The sequence below is a fragment of the Erinaceus europaeus genome, chromosome 17, assembly GCF_950295315.1.
Source record: "Erinaceus europaeus chromosome 17, mEriEur2.1, whole genome shotgun sequence".
Taxonomy (NCBI): domain Eukaryota; kingdom Metazoa; phylum Chordata; class Mammalia; order Eulipotyphla; family Erinaceidae; genus Erinaceus; species Erinaceus europaeus.
In genome coordinates, this window is record NC_080178.1 from 61,316,018 (window position 1) to 61,333,392 (window position 17,375).

Genomic DNA, 17,375 nt, shown 5'->3' on the forward strand with positions numbered 1-17,375 from the left:
GAGGGGAAGACAGAGAGGTGGAGAGAAAGACACACACCTGCAGACCTGCTTCACCACTTGTGAAGCGACCCCCCTGCAGGTGGGAAGTTGGGGGGGGGGAGTCGAACAGGGATCCTTACGTGGCTCTTGAGCTTAACCTGTTGCGCTGCTGCCTGACCCCTGGCTAGTTGGATTTTAAATGAGCTATATAAGTTTATACTTATATAAATTTACTTACATTAAATTTAGTATGTATTATCTTATAACACATACTACATTTAGAAGGTTCAGTGTGAGAAAAGAAATGTAGAACATCTTAATAATTTTAAAACTATTGATTACAGGTTGACTTGATTTTATTGAGGTTAAGTAAAATATATTACTTAAATTAATTGGCCTATCCCTTTTTACCTTTTTCAAAAATGTGTTTGCCAGAAGTGTAAATGTACTTGTGACTTGGGTTATACACCAGGATGGCAGAAGAGGAAGCAGTACGAATAGGAGACATTGTGGTATCCCTCATTCTATCTCCATCCCTATTAGGGGGAAAAATGTCATCTGGGAACAGAGGAAGCATGCAAGCATGAGGCGCCAGTGTCAGGGGAAAAAAGAAAATAAGAGAAATAGAAAGCTGACCAACCTAACAGTTTGTTTATTACTAAATTGTGGGGCTACTGCCTTCCCCTCTTATGTGTGAGAGTATTTTTTCAGAAATTAATTAATTGGGTAGAGATAGAGAGAAACTGAGACGGGAGGGTGAGGAAGAGAGGGAGAAGACCACCTACAGCCCTACTTGTGAAGCTCCCTCCCTGCAGGTAGGGACTGGGGGCTCGAACCTGGGTCCTAGCCTATGGTAACTTGTGCACTCGATCAGGTGCACCACCACCCTGTTGTGTACAGTTTTTCACATTTTAAATTTTACTTATTGAGCATGTATTTTCTAATGTAAAGGTATAGAAAGGTGTAAGCAAGGTAGAAAGAAAAACACAGTGGAAAATATCTCAATCTGGTTCAAAGACTCGTCTTCTGGAAGGTGGGGACAGAATCTGGGGACACTCAGATGACTAAGGCAGGGTTGGTGCACAAGGACGTAACTCAGCTGTTCCCATCCTAAATGGAGACAGGAGAAAGTGGAAGTGAATGTTAACCACAGAAGTGGGGGGGCCTGGAAGTTAAATATAGGGAAGAATTTCCTGAAGCGAGGGTGTTTAAACTCTGGAATGAGTTATGGGAGAAACCTCCCCCTCTAGGGTCTTTTAAAATACTACAGATACCCACAGGCCTTGTGTGTTCTGTCTAGTTGCAAAGAGAGGACTTACCACAGATCCTTCTAAAATAGCTATCTGAGAGGAAATGATGCCAATCAAACTTTCTTCTTCTTTTGTTTATGACCACGCTTCACTTTTCATACTGAGGATGTCAGCCAGCAAGATACACTCTGAGAAGCGGCCTTTCTGAATTGCTACCATAAGTAGTGCTCTTAAGACTTCAAAGAGACCGTTATTTGACCCAAATGGGAGAAAAACAAAAACAAAAACCCAACATTGGCTGGACAACATGTTTTTTTAAGTCCCTCAAGAGGCACCTGCCAGAAACCAGTTCTGAGTTCAGTGTAAAAGTGATGGAAGGAAGGAATGGAGAGAGACCTGCTTTTAAAAAGTGAGAGGCTTTTTAAAAGCAGACCTATCACATCATCATTACCCCCTGATTTTAAGCAAGTAAATTGGCTCACTTGTTCCATTATTTTCAGCTTACTGGAATTTTTTTTTTTTAAGTGTGCCAACATTTTTAGATACTATCCTCCTATTTTCTTGTTTATCCGCTTGGGTATCTATAAAAGCCATTGGACTTGATTCTATTAACAAAAGAAATAAAAGATTAGATCAGATAGGTCAGCAGAGGTAGTATCTAGAGATTTTTATTTCTGAAATTAAATAGTTTATAAAGCTACTAGTTGCTTCTCCAAAGCTAACCGCAATAACCGCAATGTGAAGAAATAGGCCAGCAAGCTCAGAGTGAGAGCCAAACTTTTTTTTTTTTTTTTTTCCTCAGCAATCTATCCTCTGGAAGGTCACTGAAATTGATCTGGTAGGTCTCTATGCAAGGAGACCAGATTCTATACCATTGATTAAGTTGGTTTCAAGACAACCCCTGTCATTGTAACAGACTAGAACCGGAACTGGATTGCAGGCTTGAAGTCCAACATGACAGCAAGAGTGAACACAGGAATTTATTTTGCAAGTCATGTCCTTCAAAATATTTAATTTTTCTTATCTACTCATTTAGACTATAAGATAAACAACTGTCAGCTAAGCAAAAGCAGGGCAAATCTTATACTTCTGAAACTCCTTTCACACCTACAGGCAGAGAAGACAACATAGGGAATTGTTAAATGCATGAATGAGACTTTACACAACTCTTAAGTTAGAGACCACTTGGACAGAGAGTATCTTATTCACTACTAGTGCTATTAAACTCCATTTAATGAATCGATACCACAAAACAACACATGAAAATTAAATGACAGAGCTGAGGTGGAGACTACACTTTCTGACTCCCAACTCCAGTGTTTCTTCTGACTGACATGAAGCTCTAGACAGTTTAAGGTTTACAGTCAGGAAAAAAAAAAAAACTTGGGAATAAAAAAATTAATGAATCAAGCAGGACAGATAGCTTATCATGTCTTATTCTGGACAAAAAAAAAACCATGTACTCCACAGAAGACAAACAGATACATGTTTTAGGTCAACCCTATCTGCTTCCTTTAATTCTTTATACTGCTTGGCCAGAGTAGTTCAAATAAACTAATGATCATTTTGCATCCTCTGGCTTTAAGGTTCTTAAATTTTTGACAAAGTTTTATGGCTCTTAGTTTCTTGACTCTTTGAGGTATGGGAGTATGATAAACAACTAAATATATTTTCACCAGAACTGAAGTCTAGGCTCTGTAGTGTACGTATTTTTAATCTATTAGACTGGACTTTGCTTGGTGTTCCTTGGAAGGCAAGCAGTATTAGAATGTCTTTGTTTTGTTACTTTTTAACAATGCTCAGCCATGATTTATGGTGGGGCTGCAGATTGAACCCAGGACCTTTGATGCCTCAGGCATGACAGTCTATTTGCATAGCCATTATGCTATTGCCTCTGCATAGCAGTATTTGAAATTAAGGGGCATGAAAACAGGAAGGCTGGGGAAGGGCAGAGAAGTAAAGAATGGTCTCTGGGTGGGCCAAAGGACATCGCGCTAGGAATCTTATACACAAAGTTTCTATCCTTGTCCCACTCACCACTTTATTCTCAATGTCTTTTGGCAAGACCCGTCACACTTTAAGCTATCTAAGAGGGTGATACCCCCAAAAGTAGGTAGGCCAGCAGATGTGTAGGGCATTATTCTGTAAGGCTCCAGAAAGGTTTCAAAAGGACTTGGGGGAAAAGTGTGAAGGAGCTGTGAATACTGTGCATCAATAACATGTGAGACAGAATAAGCATGTACTTATTTATTTAGCATTACAGAAAAGGTTTTATGAGAAAAAGCACTACAAAAGGTATAATATATGTCCCCCCAAGCCAGAGTGTTAGGTCTATAATAAAAAGGACTTGCAGAAATGTCACTCAAGATTAAATTTACCCTTATAACCACAAGCTGAACTGGAGAACCCCCAGCTTTCCCCACGTACTAGAGTGGTCACATGAATTCTGCACAAACCCAGATGGAGCTAAGCCAAGAATATCTACTTTGTTTCTCTGCCTCTAAAGTCACCTGTCAGAAAAGACCCTCCTCCTCTAAAAGACTGAGCGGGAGAATAGGTAAAGATAGGAGAGGAGAGTTACCTCCAGATCATGTGCCTTACAGGGAAGGGGAGAGAATGCTGCCACCAACCTGCCTGATATCTCCTGGAGTGATATTGGAGGTACTGGCTGTGTCTCTGTATCCCTACTATAATACTGGCTCCTGCACCACGGTGAGGCCTGGCATGGAGCAAGGGGATATGGACTTCTCTCAACCTAATACGTCATTATTTAGAAAATGTGAACAGGAGCCATATTCTGTGCCTATTTGTAAGGAGATGACTATAGGTTTTAAAGGAAACAAAATATCTTTAACAACGAATGGGTTTAGTTTTTTTTTTTTTTAAATAAAAGCAAATAACTATAAGCCACTTAGCACTTCCACATTTTTAAATATATTTTTTATTTTTTATTATTTATTTATTTATTTATTTATTTATTCCCTTTTGTTGCCCTTGTTGTTTTTTTTATTGTTGTAGTTATCGTTGTTGTTGTCGTTGTTGGATAGGACAGAGAGAAATGGAGAGAGGAGGGGAAGACAGAGAGGAGGAGAGAAAGATAGACACTTGCAGACCTGCTTCACCGCCTGTGAAGTGACTCCCCTGCAGGTGGGGAGCCGGGGTTCGAACCGGGATCCTTATGCCGGTCCTTGTGCTTTGCGCCACCTGTGCTTAACCCGCTGCGCTACAGCCCGACTCCCCACTTCCACATTTTTAACAGTAGCTACTATTTACTTGTACTCCTATGTGTTCGGAGACATGAGAGGTATTGGCATATTTAATCTTTCTAGTAATTCTACAGGTTGGCATGGTGATCCCCATTTTCTAGACAAACTTAAGCTGACAGTTCACAAACGTAAGCTTACCTGAAGTCACAGCAAGTAGAGTTGGGATCAAACGTGTAGTCTTTAACTGCTCTTGACAAATAGGTAACTGTCTCCTTCACCTCTCCTGTCCTGCATCTGAGTCATCACAAATCAAATCTCTCCTGTGCTGTAGGTGCCCTAGAACATTGTCTCCTTTGTGAAGACTTGTCCTCCATATCAGGAAGGAACGACATCCTATGAATGTTCCGCATGGCTCATCTGCCTTTCTCTCTCTTTCTTTCTTTCTTCCTTTCTTTTAAAAATATTTATTTATTTACTCCCTTTTGTTGTCCTTTTTGTTTTATTGTTGTAGTTATTATTGTTGTTGTTACTGATGTCATTGTTATTGGATAGGACAGAGAGAAATGGAGAGAGGAGGGGAAGACAGAGAGGGGGAGAGAAAGATAGATATCTGCAGACCTGCTTCACTGCCTGTGAAGTGACTCCCCTGCAGGTGGGGAGATGGGGGCTCGAACCGGGATCCTTAGGCCTGTCCTTGAGCTTTGCACCACCTGCGCTTAACCTGTTGTGCTATCGCCCAACTCCCATCATTTGCCTTTCTTACAGCAGTTCAGAGCAGAGTGGGTGAGACTGGGTAGAGAACTGAACCTAAGCTACTGAGGGAGCATAGCTTCATCTGTCATAGGAACCACTGTGCAGGTGAGTGAACGAGGCAGGGTCTGAGCCTGGAGTGTTATGGGAGGATCTTGAAGTAAGGGCAGTCTTCGGAGAATACAGAAGCAAGGGGTGACTCTCTGAGGCTGTGGGAAAGAGAAGAACTGTACTCAGAGGTGGGTGTGGTATCTCTGGGGGTCAGCTGAGATGGGCTGAGAGAATGATGGAGAGATATTATCAAGGCTCTGTCCCAGGCCCTGGAGCCCGGGCCACATTGCAATGAGTACAGAGAAAGAAAAATGGGGTGCCTAAGAGGCATCCTGGCTCCTTTTAACTCAAACACTCAAGAGAACAACCTCTGAGCTGAAATTCTGTCTCACAAACAGTTATTTGGCAGTTAAGGTTGTAGGAGGAGAAGATGGGGATTGTGCCCCAAGTAGCCATGTTTATAAGGAAAAAGGGTTAGTCTTAGGATTAACCAGGAAGGAACTTTGAAGGAATTTTAATCATGAAGTAACTAAACCAGCTGTCCTAGAACTCTGAAGCTTTCCCTCAGGAGGAACTGAGCAGAGCCTCAGTCAGCTCAGACTCCTAGACTCAAGAGCACACAGCAAATCTGCGACCACAGGGCCTGGTCTGTGAATGGTAACTGCAGTGTAGAAAACAGCAGTGTTTTCTTTCATGAGAGATGTCAGAGGCCCCCTCAGAAGTGTGAGTTTTTGTACCCTTTGCCCTAAGGAGCACAGGCGTGGGAGTGAACTCCCTAGTCCACAGTTGTTCTAAGAACTTCTCAGATTTCTTTAGAGGCTGAAAAGTGCTTGTTCCAGCTTTGTTTAGATTCGTAACTGCCTCCCTGCCAGGGTCTCTGCTTGGAGCTGCTCTGTAGCATTTATCTTGTGGGACGGGACTTCACAGCTGCCTCAGTGGCCTATTTCTCATGGGCACATTGGGGAGTGTGGTGCCACACCATTCACTCAATCAATGCTTGTATTTGTGGTGAGCTGGCACCGGGGGGCGCTGTGTTTGTGTTGTATCAGTGTATGACTTTGGGCGTTGAAATGACCTCAGTGCAGAAAGACTGAGAGTCTGGTCAACCATGTTTGGAAATCTCTCTTGTTTCTTTGGACCTATGAAGTGAGAGCTGCTGGAATTTACAGTGTTTTAGGAGGGGAAAGGCAGTCAGGTTGTAAAGAAGCACTTGTATGTGAACATTTTGGGTGAGTTGTCTATGGATGACTGAGTTACCTCTCTATATCAAAATAAGCAATTTAAAATATTTAAGTTCTCTGGATCAAACTTGGGCTCTCACACATGGAAGTTCTGCATTCCACCACTGATTGACCTGGAATTTTGGACTAGTTTTCCTGAAGTTGCTTAGGCTCTAACTACCATAAGACCAAGAGTCTCACTGTTCCTAAATAGTGAGTCTGAACTCAAGGAGGTCTACTCTTTGTTAATAAAGCTGCTGTGTTTTTTCTTAAACTGCATCCTTGTATGAGGGGGTGGGATAGAACGGTGGTCAAAGGAAGAGGGAGAGAACATTCTAGAGAGAGGACTATGATGTGATGATATTAACAAGGTTATTGGATAAGCTTTCAAAGTAAACACTTTCAAAGTAAACAAAGTAAAGTATATGTATTCCCATATACTTGCCACCAAAAAAAAAAAAAAAAATTACAAAAGCAACCAAAGCAGTAAGCTACGTTGAACTCTACCAAGTGAAGTCTAAGACCTGTATGAGGGGGTAGGGTGGGATTTAAAATTTCACTGAGGTATGGTAAAAGCAAACAAGCAAAAAAGAATGGAAGAAAGGAAAGAAGGAAATGAGAAAAAGAAAAAAGCCACCAGGCTCAGAGTTAGGAAGACTCAAATATTTTGAAGTGGTCAAATCTCTCAAATATGATTCATAAGAAAAATCCTCCTGGCTCTATGACCAATATGTTTTGAAAAGACTTTAATATGTAAATATCACCCCAATAGATATCAGGCAGGTTGGTGGCAGCATTCTCCCCCTCCCTGTAAGGCACATGATCTGGAGGTAACTCCCCTCTCCTCTCTCTTTTTTTTTTTGACTTTTCTTTTTTTTAAAAATATTTATTTTATTTATTTATTCCCTTTTTTTGCCCTTGTTTTATTGTTGTAGTTATTATTGTTGTTGTCGTCGTTGTTGGATAGGACAGAGAGAAATGGAGAGAGGAGGGGAAGACAGAGAGGAGGAGAGAAAGATAGACACCTGCAGACCTGCTTCACCGCCTGTGAAGCTACTCCCCTGCATGTGGGGAGCCGGGGTTCGAACCGGGATCTTTATGCCGGTCCTTGTGCTTTGCGCCACCTGCGCTTAACCCGCTGCGCTACAGCCCGACTCCCCTCCTCTCCTCTCTTTACCTATCCTCCTGCTCAGTCTTTTAGAGGAGGAGGGTCTTTTCTGATAGGCAGCTTTAGAGGCAGAGAAACAAAGTAGATATTCTTGGCTTAGCTCCATCTGGGTTTGTGCAGAATTCATGTGACCACTCTAGTACGTGGGGAAAGCTGGGGGTTCTCCAGTTCAGCTTGTGGTTATAAGGGTAAATTTAATCTTGAGTGACATTTCTGCAAGTCCTTTTTATTACAGACCTGAAGCCACATTTCCCAAGAGACTTTCTCAATAATAAAACTGACATTTTGATTTCTATTAGTCTCTCTCTTACATCCCCTCTCTCAAATGGTTCCAAATGTGAGGGATGCTATTTATTATTGGAACAGAAAGACTTAGAGAAATTAAATTTACAATTCAAAATGTTGATACCAGCCCACTGATAGAAAATGAATGACGTGAGGGAAAGGCCTTAGCACATTAAACTTGTGAATGAAGCTGATGGCGTCATCAGAACAGACACTTCAGTACATGGTAACAGTACCAGGACAGTGTGCTACTTGGAACTGAGCTAGATTCACTTAGTGACAAATGAGGTAGTACTGTGGGTTGCCTCTTTCTTTGATTACTTTAGGTTGTTTATCACTGATGTTGTAATACCTTTCACACATCATATGCCTTGTTTCTAACAAGATCCCTTTAAGGTAGGAACCTGAGTCTTATACCTTTGCTACCTTCCAGAGGTAGCAAAGATTTGCATAGAGATGGTATGAAATAAAGCCTGCTACTCCTGCTATTTAAACATGTTTCACATTCAAATTTAATAGTTACTCTTTGATCCTCTGGGCACAGAGCTCCATGTCAGTACAAAGTCTATATGATGATCCTGATATTCTGGATAGAATTCTTTAAATAACTGTATTTGCTTAACCAGAAGTCCTATCTAACATCAGTCATCTAGAACTTGCACGTTGAGCTGACATGAGACAAAAAATTTAAACATCAAAGCAAAAGTCATTTTTATTATTCCAAAGGTTTAATCCTTCTGGGACAGGAGAAAATGAAACTGGTCTCCCCACAAACAGCTTTTCTGCTTAACATCTCATTTTCCTCAGCACAAACTGACCAGGCAATCAGAGCAGGACTTATAGATGAAAAAAAAAAAAAAAAAAATTCCAGAGAAGTAGGCCTTTAAACTTTTTTTCACCAACTCAGGAAAAAAATACATGACTGGAAATCAGTGCTCTTTACCATAACAACATGGCTTCTAGTTGTCTAACTCTAGAGACCTGATTCTCATTCACATTATTTGCAAGTTACTGCCCCTCACCCAAGGATTCAAACTGCAAGAATTACACTGTGGGTAGAGTCAACAGCTTTCCATTTCAGCCAGTGAATTCCTCTAATGCCGTCTTTACAACAGACTTTCCCTCTCCTTTCCTCTTTTTAAAGTTAAAAGTTCTTTAGATCCTGACAAAGTACTTTTAAGCAGAGACTTGCCCTTATGGGACAGCAGGCACTGGCATTAAATGTAAGAAAGATTCCAGGAGCCAGATGGTGGTGCACCTGGTTGAGCACACATGTTACAATGTGCAATGAGCCCCCGGTCCTCACCTGTAGGGGGAAAGCTTTGCAAGTGGTGAAGCAGGGTTACAGGTGTCTCTCTGTTTCTCTCCCTCTCAATCATCTGGCTGTCTCTATCCAATAAATAAAGATAGTAAAAAAATTAAAAGAAAGGAAAAAAATAAGAAGAAAGATTCTAGTACATGCCTCCTGGTCTCAGTTTATGTCCAAACAACCTGATCTATGCCACCACATCTTCTTGGCTTCTCTCAACTCTCATAGCCAGGAACTCTGATGCTGGTCTCTAGTTACGTCCTCTTAACTGTTTCTTGGGAAAGTCCCAAGGGCTCCCTGTCTCTAAGTACCCTCTTTTAAATAACCTTATTAAGATAATAATGGTTTAAAAGCCCATTGTTGTCAAATGAGTACACTTCCTTATCTTCCTGTGATAGGTCTGCATACCACACCCACCACCAACTGCTCCAGGTCTCCCTTTTGTGAATCACACTGGCTGTCCTCCAGTCTCTGCCTTGACAATGCATGTAGGCTTTCTAACCCAGCCAAATTCCCAATGTTCAGCCAGCCCTGGAGCCTGCCCACTTCCCAAGGGAGTGGCATCCTCCTTAGCCAGCTGGAACAGATACCTACATAGGCATAATGGCTGCCTTTCCTCCCCTTTAGACATTTCACTACAGAACAAAACCCAGGAAGCTGGCATGGCTTATGAGGAACTCAGGAAAAGATTCACAGGGTTACTGTCTATCTCAGATTTTCTAGTTATCAGAGATACAGGTACTCACCACCTGATCATCAGTCCATGCTCCATGAAGCTTTTCAGGTTTGGAAGGGTTTGCCTTAAGTCTGGAGTCCCTAGTCCATGCTGATATCTTAGCTGCAAAGGGAAGAAATAGAATTAAGTTTGGCAGATATACAATATGATTTAGGGGCCTGGTGGTGGCACACCTGGTTGAGTGCACACATTACAGTGCACAAGGACCCAGGTTCAAGCCCCCCAGTCCCCACCTGCAGGGGGGACTCTTCATAAGTGGTGAAGTAGGGCTGCAGGTGTCTCTCTCTTCCTCTCTATCTCCCCCTCCCTCTTGATTTCTGACTATCCAATAAATAAAGATAATGAAAAATTTAAAAAATACAATATGATTTATTAAGCTTTTTTTTTTAATTGTAAAAGAGGACTGTGAGTAGATGAGTCCCTTATCAGCAATCACACATTTGGGATGATAGTTAAAATAGTCTTTTTATTTTCTACTCCCTTGTCCTCTCAATTAAGAAAAGACTAATAGTGGATGACTGTTGAATCAGGATATTTCATCTCTGTTTGCTTTAAAGATTAATTAATTAATTTATAAGAAAGAGAGCGAGAGAGAGAGAGGAAACCAGAGTATTACTATGACACATGCAGAATCTCGTGCCTGAGAGGCCAGTCCCTATGTCAGAATTCTGTAGGGTCTGCTAACATTGACGAAAGGGCTTTAGACTATAAAATCAGGATTTCATTAAAAAACATCTTTTATTTATTTATTTATTATTGGGCAGAGACAGAGAGAAGCTAAGAGGGGAGGGGAAAATAAAGGGAAAGAGACAGAAAGACATCTATAGCTCTGCTTCACCACTCAAAGTTTTCCCTCTGTTGGTGAGGGCCAGGGCCTTGAACTTGGGTCCCTGTGCACTATAATGTGTGCCCTCGACCATGTGTGCCACCGCCTAGCCTCTAAAACCAGTATTTCATGTTAGATACAGAAACCTGGTATCACACACTGAGCACATCCAACCCCTTTCACTCACACTTCCTGTTGTACAGACAAGGAGAAAGGTCATGCCATATTCATCTCTGACTCCTAACTGTGATCAACATATTTCTAGTCTCACTTGGTGCTTACTGGGCAAATAAATAGCAAGTTACTTTTGACAGAAGCTGTGCTCTGTATTTCTCTCCCAGTGTTCACTTATTTTTATTTTTTGTGCATAACTTCAGCCCAGAGATATAGAGCTAATGAGAAAACTACTAACTTATAGACTAGGTCTGTCCTGAACTTAACTTATTACTGCTAGAGGCCAATTTCCCAAGATAGTGAGTGTCTTTCTATGTACTTTGGTTATCTTGCTAAATGGTTTCCATCTGTATGTTCTGTGCTTCCTCTCATTCTATCTCTGAATAGTATGTGCCTCCTTAACTGACCATCATAGATAACTAAGCTAGACATTGGGGCATATTCATATATATACTCACACATAATATCAAATACTTAGCATGAATGCAACACAGTCAGTAGAAACACATTTTTCAAATAACAGTATATATGATACAAGTACTCTGTACTCTATGCTGATATACATTATGAAGGATCATCAGAGTTTTGCTTCTAGTGCCTAAATTTACAAGTGGTTATGTCAAAGAAGAACAGAAAAGAGAAACACACAAAGTAGAACTTAGACTGGGTTTGGTGTATTGCAGCAAGTAAAGGAGTCTAGGGGAGGATGGGGGTGGGGTGGTGGTGGCTTTCAGGTCCTGGTGCATGATGGTAGATGGTAGGCTGGGGGTGAGAGTGTTTTGCAGAAACCTAAGAAATTTTACATAGGTACCAACAACTGTATTTACTGTAAACCACTAATCCTCCTAATAAAAATTTAAAAAGTGGCTATGTCAAACTTTAAAGTATTTCCCCTCTTAACAAATAAAACCATTAAACAACAACAACAAACTCAAAGATGCAACTAACTCATAGCAGACATCATCCTCCACAGTGAAAAGCTGAAAAGCTTTGTTTTTAACATCTGGACAAAACTGGGATGCCCACTCTCACCACAGTTATTCAACACAGTATGGGGAGCTATGCTACAACAGGCAAGAAAAGAAACAAATGGATCCAAATTGGAGGAAAAGAAATAAATAAAGCTATCACCCCCCCCCCCAAGGGCTAACAGCCAAAGTAGATAAAGAACTCATAAAACTGAATGAAAAATGATCCCTTATGAAAATGGGAGAAGAATGGTCTATGGCCATACCACCCTTAACATGCCCAGTCTCGTCGGAAAATGGGAGAAGAGTGGACCCAAGACATTTCACCAAAGGGACTATGCAGATAGTGGTCAACAGACACCTGAGAAGACGCTCATTATAACTTTCTGTCAGGCAAATGCAGATCAAAAACACAATAGCACCACCTCACAACTTCAAGAATGGCCCAGAACAAAAAGACCAGAAGCAACAAGTGCTGGAGAGGGTGTGTGTGTGTGCGTGGTGGTGGTGGGGGGGGGCGGGGAGACACCTTTCCACCCTGTTGGTGGCAATGTAAACCAGTCTAGCCCATATAAAAACAGTTTGGAGATTTTTAAACTTAGTAAGATAACTCAAGTTACTAGATTCATCATATGGCCAGCAGTCTCACTTACCCCAAAAGGCATCTGAGCACCTATGTTTACTATGGTGCTCCTCACAACAGGCAGGATATGCAGTTAACCCAAGTGCCAAGGACAGGTGGATAAAGAAAGATGTGCACTACTCTGAGAAGAAAGGATGGGATCTTGCCTTTTGCTGCAATGTGGATGGAGCTGGAAGTGGTAGTGTTAAGCAAAATGTGTCAGGAGTAGGATAAGCTCACAGGTAAATACAAAAACAAACAAAAAACAACGGCAATAAGACAAACAACCAAAAATATCCTGAAATTCTGAGGCAAAACAGAGGTCATCAAAGCATGAGGAAGGGAGGGGAGAATGTCAGGTGGCCCTGGGAGGAGCACGGTGTCCCCTTGGTAGCAGGTATATGGTGTAGGAAGAAGGTATTTGATGGGAGCTGAAGTTGCACTCCTAACACCATCTCACAAACTAACTTTACCTCACTTGAGGAAAAAAAAAAAAGGTCTTAAAACATGAAAGCATTCCACATATTAATCACTAAAAGTGAGCAATGTGGTTATCTGTATTTGGTATTCATAGGGGCAAGGCTGGAATGTGTCAGTAGAAATCCCCTCGCTTCAAGAATAATTAAAAATTAGGTAATTGAGTTAAAAAAGAAAACCACAGTAAGTTTTTCCCTTGCTTGAATTTAGTACTTAACTGATTTTTCTCTAGGAATGAGCAATGTGTAGAGAAAGAGCCGGCCTCTACTACACTAAGTAAGCTTTTTAAGGAAAATGAAAAAGCAAACCTAATAGGTCTTCTGAGGTTGAAACACCGAAAGTTAAATGGTATTTGGACTATTACTTAAGTGAATCTTTTCTTTTTTGCAAATTGGGGGCCAGGGGAGATGAACACCTACAGAGTGGAAGTAAATTCTTCGGACACCATCAACATCATTAGTCAGAACCTCTTTTTCTTAAACAATTGTGTTTTATCATCTCCCTCAGAGTCCAGGAAGAAAACTGGTAAAAAGACATGCGAAAGCTGAGGGAAAAATAGCCTTTTCCTTTCCCAAAGCTAGCTGGATGACCTAAATCACCTCCTGAGATTTACTGACCTTGAATTATAAGAGCTACCCCATATTAAATGACATCATTTCCTGTATTAATATAAAAGCATTTTTCCCATACATTGATAAAAGCAAAATGGCTGACATCCCAATATGACATTCCTGAATTCATTGTTTCAATAAAAAAGTGAAATTATTTACACATGGCATGAAAATTTCACCTGTGATTCATACTGAAAAATATTAAATATCAAAAAAAGCATACTGAAATAATGCTAAGCTCCGTGTCCCTGAGCCAGTACACTGTCAATTGCCTGCCCCAGGCTCCACGATGGAGTGTGTGTGTGTGTGTGTGTGTGTGTGTGTGTGTGTGTGTGTGTTGGGGGGGGGGGGGTTTGAATTCTTTTCAGAGACCACAATGAAAATTTCTCTCCAAGTCTGATTTCATCCAAAAAAGGAAAGTATAAGAAATTCAAGTCTCCATCCATATCTTAACTCTTTAATGACTGCCTATTACTATTATTATTACTATTTTATCACCGAATACATATAGCTTAAGTGGGAAAAGTGGCAATGATCACATCAGAGAAAGCAAAAAAAGGTAAAAAATAAATAAGACTCAGTAGCAAAGGGTATTTAGTAGGTATAATAAGGTCACTAGATACTGATTCAACAACAACAACAACAAAAAAGTGACATTGAGGTGGCCTGAAAATAGCTCACCGGCACACACTTTCACCATGTGTGAGAACTTGAGTTCAAGCCCCCGGCCACACCACATGGGAGCACCGATACAGGTGAAGCTTCATTAGTGGCGGCAAAGCAGAGCTGTGGTGTCTCTCATTTTCTCTATCCCTCCTTCTCTTAGTTTCTATCTAAAAGGGGAAGAAAAGAAAGAGGCTTCCAGGAGTAGTGGAATTGTGCAGGCACGAAGCTACAGTGATAACAACAACAACAAACGGGAAAAGGCTCTAAGCTGGGGATGGGGGGGGATATTTTGCAGACAAACAGCACAAGAATATTGGAAATGGTAGCCACGTGCCAACAAATGTACTGTAAACCATTACCCTCCACCCCCGGTGTAAAGTGATTTGAAGGAGAGGGAAGGAATTCAGCAAAACATCAGTGCAGGAATAGCCAGTCACTTACCCCCTAACCCCCCCCCAAAAAAAAACTGAATATGTTGACAAGTTAAAGAAGAGAAGAATATTTGGGAAGGTAGAGAGTTAAGTCCTGAAAGTGGATAGACAGCATAGTGGTTATGCAAAGGGACTCTCATGCCTGAGACTCTGAAGTCTCAGGTTCAATCCCCTGCACCACCATAAACCAGAGCTGAGCAGTGCACTGGCTAAACAAAAATTAAAGAAAGAGAAAGAGAGTTAAATACTCATTCTTTAATCAAAGCCAGGAGATAATATATGGGTGAAGGAATCAAATATTTGACAGAAGAGTAACAGAGGGGCGGCATTCTCATTTTTCATAGTATGAATATATTGGATTGCTGGAAAAGTCTTGATGTATTTTTTCTACGCAAAAAAAAAAAATGCATCATGACCTTTTTTTTTTTTGACAATCTAATATATAAAACCAAGGGAGAATAAATATTAGTCTAGACATTATCTAGGAAGATGAAGGTAAAGAAACATCTAAAAGTGGTCATTACTAAAAAGCTAAGTACTGCTTTTTTTTTTTAAATAAGGCTTATAGTAGTAGTTTAGACTTTGAAACAACAATATACATTTTACGAATAAAATTAAATCAGTACATTTATATTATGTGTGAACTTGTTTGGTTCAGTATGCTGAGAATTAAAAGGATGATCTGGTAGAAAGAATTCAGTGTTGTTAACAGGAGGGTCTAATGTTCATCCTTGTGACACTTACTGACTCCCCCCCCACCCCCCCACCCCCGCCACCTTTGTTGCCCTTGTTGTTTTATCATTGTTGTGGTTATTACTGTTTTTTGTTATTGATGTCATTGTTGTTGGATAGGACAGAGAGAAACTGGAGAGAGGAGGGGAAGACAGAGAGGGGGAGAGAAAGATAGACACCTGCTGACCTGCTTCACCACTTGTGAAGTGACTCTCCTGCAGGTGGGGAGCCGGGGGCTTGAACCAGGATCCTTATGCTGGTCCTTGTGCTTTGTGCCACCTGCGCTTAACCTGCTGCACTACTGCCCAACTCCCACTTATTAACTCTTAACTGCTTCATTTGTGAAAGGAAGGAGGCTGAACAATATGATCTTTAGAATCTCTTTATGAAACAAGTAAGAACTGCTGTAATTTACAGAGTGGTGGTAGAACTGAGCTAGATAGAGTTTAAGTAGGCTTTTCCACCCTGCTATTTAAATTCCCCCTGGACTAGATCTTCTCGAGGAGATTTCCAAAGTCCTACAATTCACTTTATTGTTACCATTACTATCATTATCATTACTTTGTTACTTCCAGGGCTTCACAACTCTCAATTAGCATTTCCAGATAGAGCTAGAGCTAAAGCAACAGAGGGAGAGAGGGGAAGTCACCACAGTGCCAAAGGGCTGGAACCTGGGGGTGTGTATGACAAAGCAGGCACCTTCCCAGATGGGTATCTTTCCAGTGCTACGAATCTGTTTTAAATGTGTTATAAACTACAGGTCTGACCCATACGCCTAAGGATCCTGACATAAAAAAAATACAGTTTGGGTAGAGCACAGAGTGTTAGCGAGAGAGGAGTTCAGCCCTCATTTTGGTCTTTCCCATTTCCAAGTCAAACTTGGCTAAGAAAGTGTCAAATCTTTCCATGTCCACTTGAGGGGAAGGCCTGATGGAAGGGTTCCCAGAAGAGACTTTTCTGAACACCTCAAGAAAGCATATAAAAATGGAGGGGTAAGATGGGGCTCAGTCTTCAATACTCGGGCAGAGCTGATCCACTATTAAGATGTGAGTAAATACTTCAGAAAAGGAACAAACCTACATTTTAGTGATAATTATTAAGCAAATCAACACCCTATTATTAGTGAAAAACAGCAAGGAAAAGAGGAAGTAAAGACTAGGACAGGGGAAGGGGAGGAAGCACAGAGTTTATGGAGTACCTACAGAGTCTACTTATTTTTCACTCAGAAGTATTAATTTAGTTAGTGTCCACTAGGAGAGGCACCGTGATTCAGCATTTTGGGATGACCGGTTGGGACTCAAAGTCTATTCCTACTATAAAATATGTTAAGAGAACCACTCTGTGCCATGTCTATGAAACAGAACCGACAATCTACCTCATAGTGTTGTTGTAGAGATTAATTAGCATCTTTATAGAGAATGGAAACTCCTGACACCAGACTTTGATAGAGCATTCAGTAAGGTCGTAAGAGAGTTTAGAGGTCTAAGCTCACGAGTTTGGACTTTATTTTCCTTATCAATAGTAAGAATCTGTTACAGGTTTTCTTTCTTTCTCCCCTTGGCCCTTCCCATCCATTTCTTCCCTTTTCTTTATCTTTTCATTTCTTTAGTTCATCACCCAGGCTTCGGCATTCTGCGATTTTTCAGACAGAAAGAGACAGGAAGAGAAAAGACACCACAGCACTGAATCTTTCTCCAAAGCCATGGAGCTGAGCTACCATCTGGGTCGCAGTCATGGCAAAGCGGGTGTACCACCGAGCCCTCCTACAGGGTTTTATGCAGAAAAGTAAACGAGGAAAACAACTTCTTTTTTTTTCTTTTTGTAATGCTGCTGGTGTTATCACTGGGATTTGGTTCCTATACAACGAATCCCCTGATTCTGGTAGCCATTTTTTTCTTTTCTTCTCTTTTCTTT

The 17,375-nt window shown here is 41.0% G+C and overlaps 1 protein-coding gene across 1 annotated transcript in view; it reads right to left on the reverse strand.

The window, feature by feature from the left end:
- Window positions 1-17,375, reverse strand: part of UVRAG (UV radiation resistance associated) — a 304,494-nt gene that overhangs the window by 13,954 nt on the left and 273,165 nt on the right. The window contains exon 14 of the mRNA XM_007520229.3: window positions 9,965-10,056. Coding sequence (XP_007520291.1) covers window positions 9,965-10,056 — 92 coding nt within the window. The remainder of the gene's footprint in view (window positions 1-9,964; window positions 10,057-17,375) is intronic.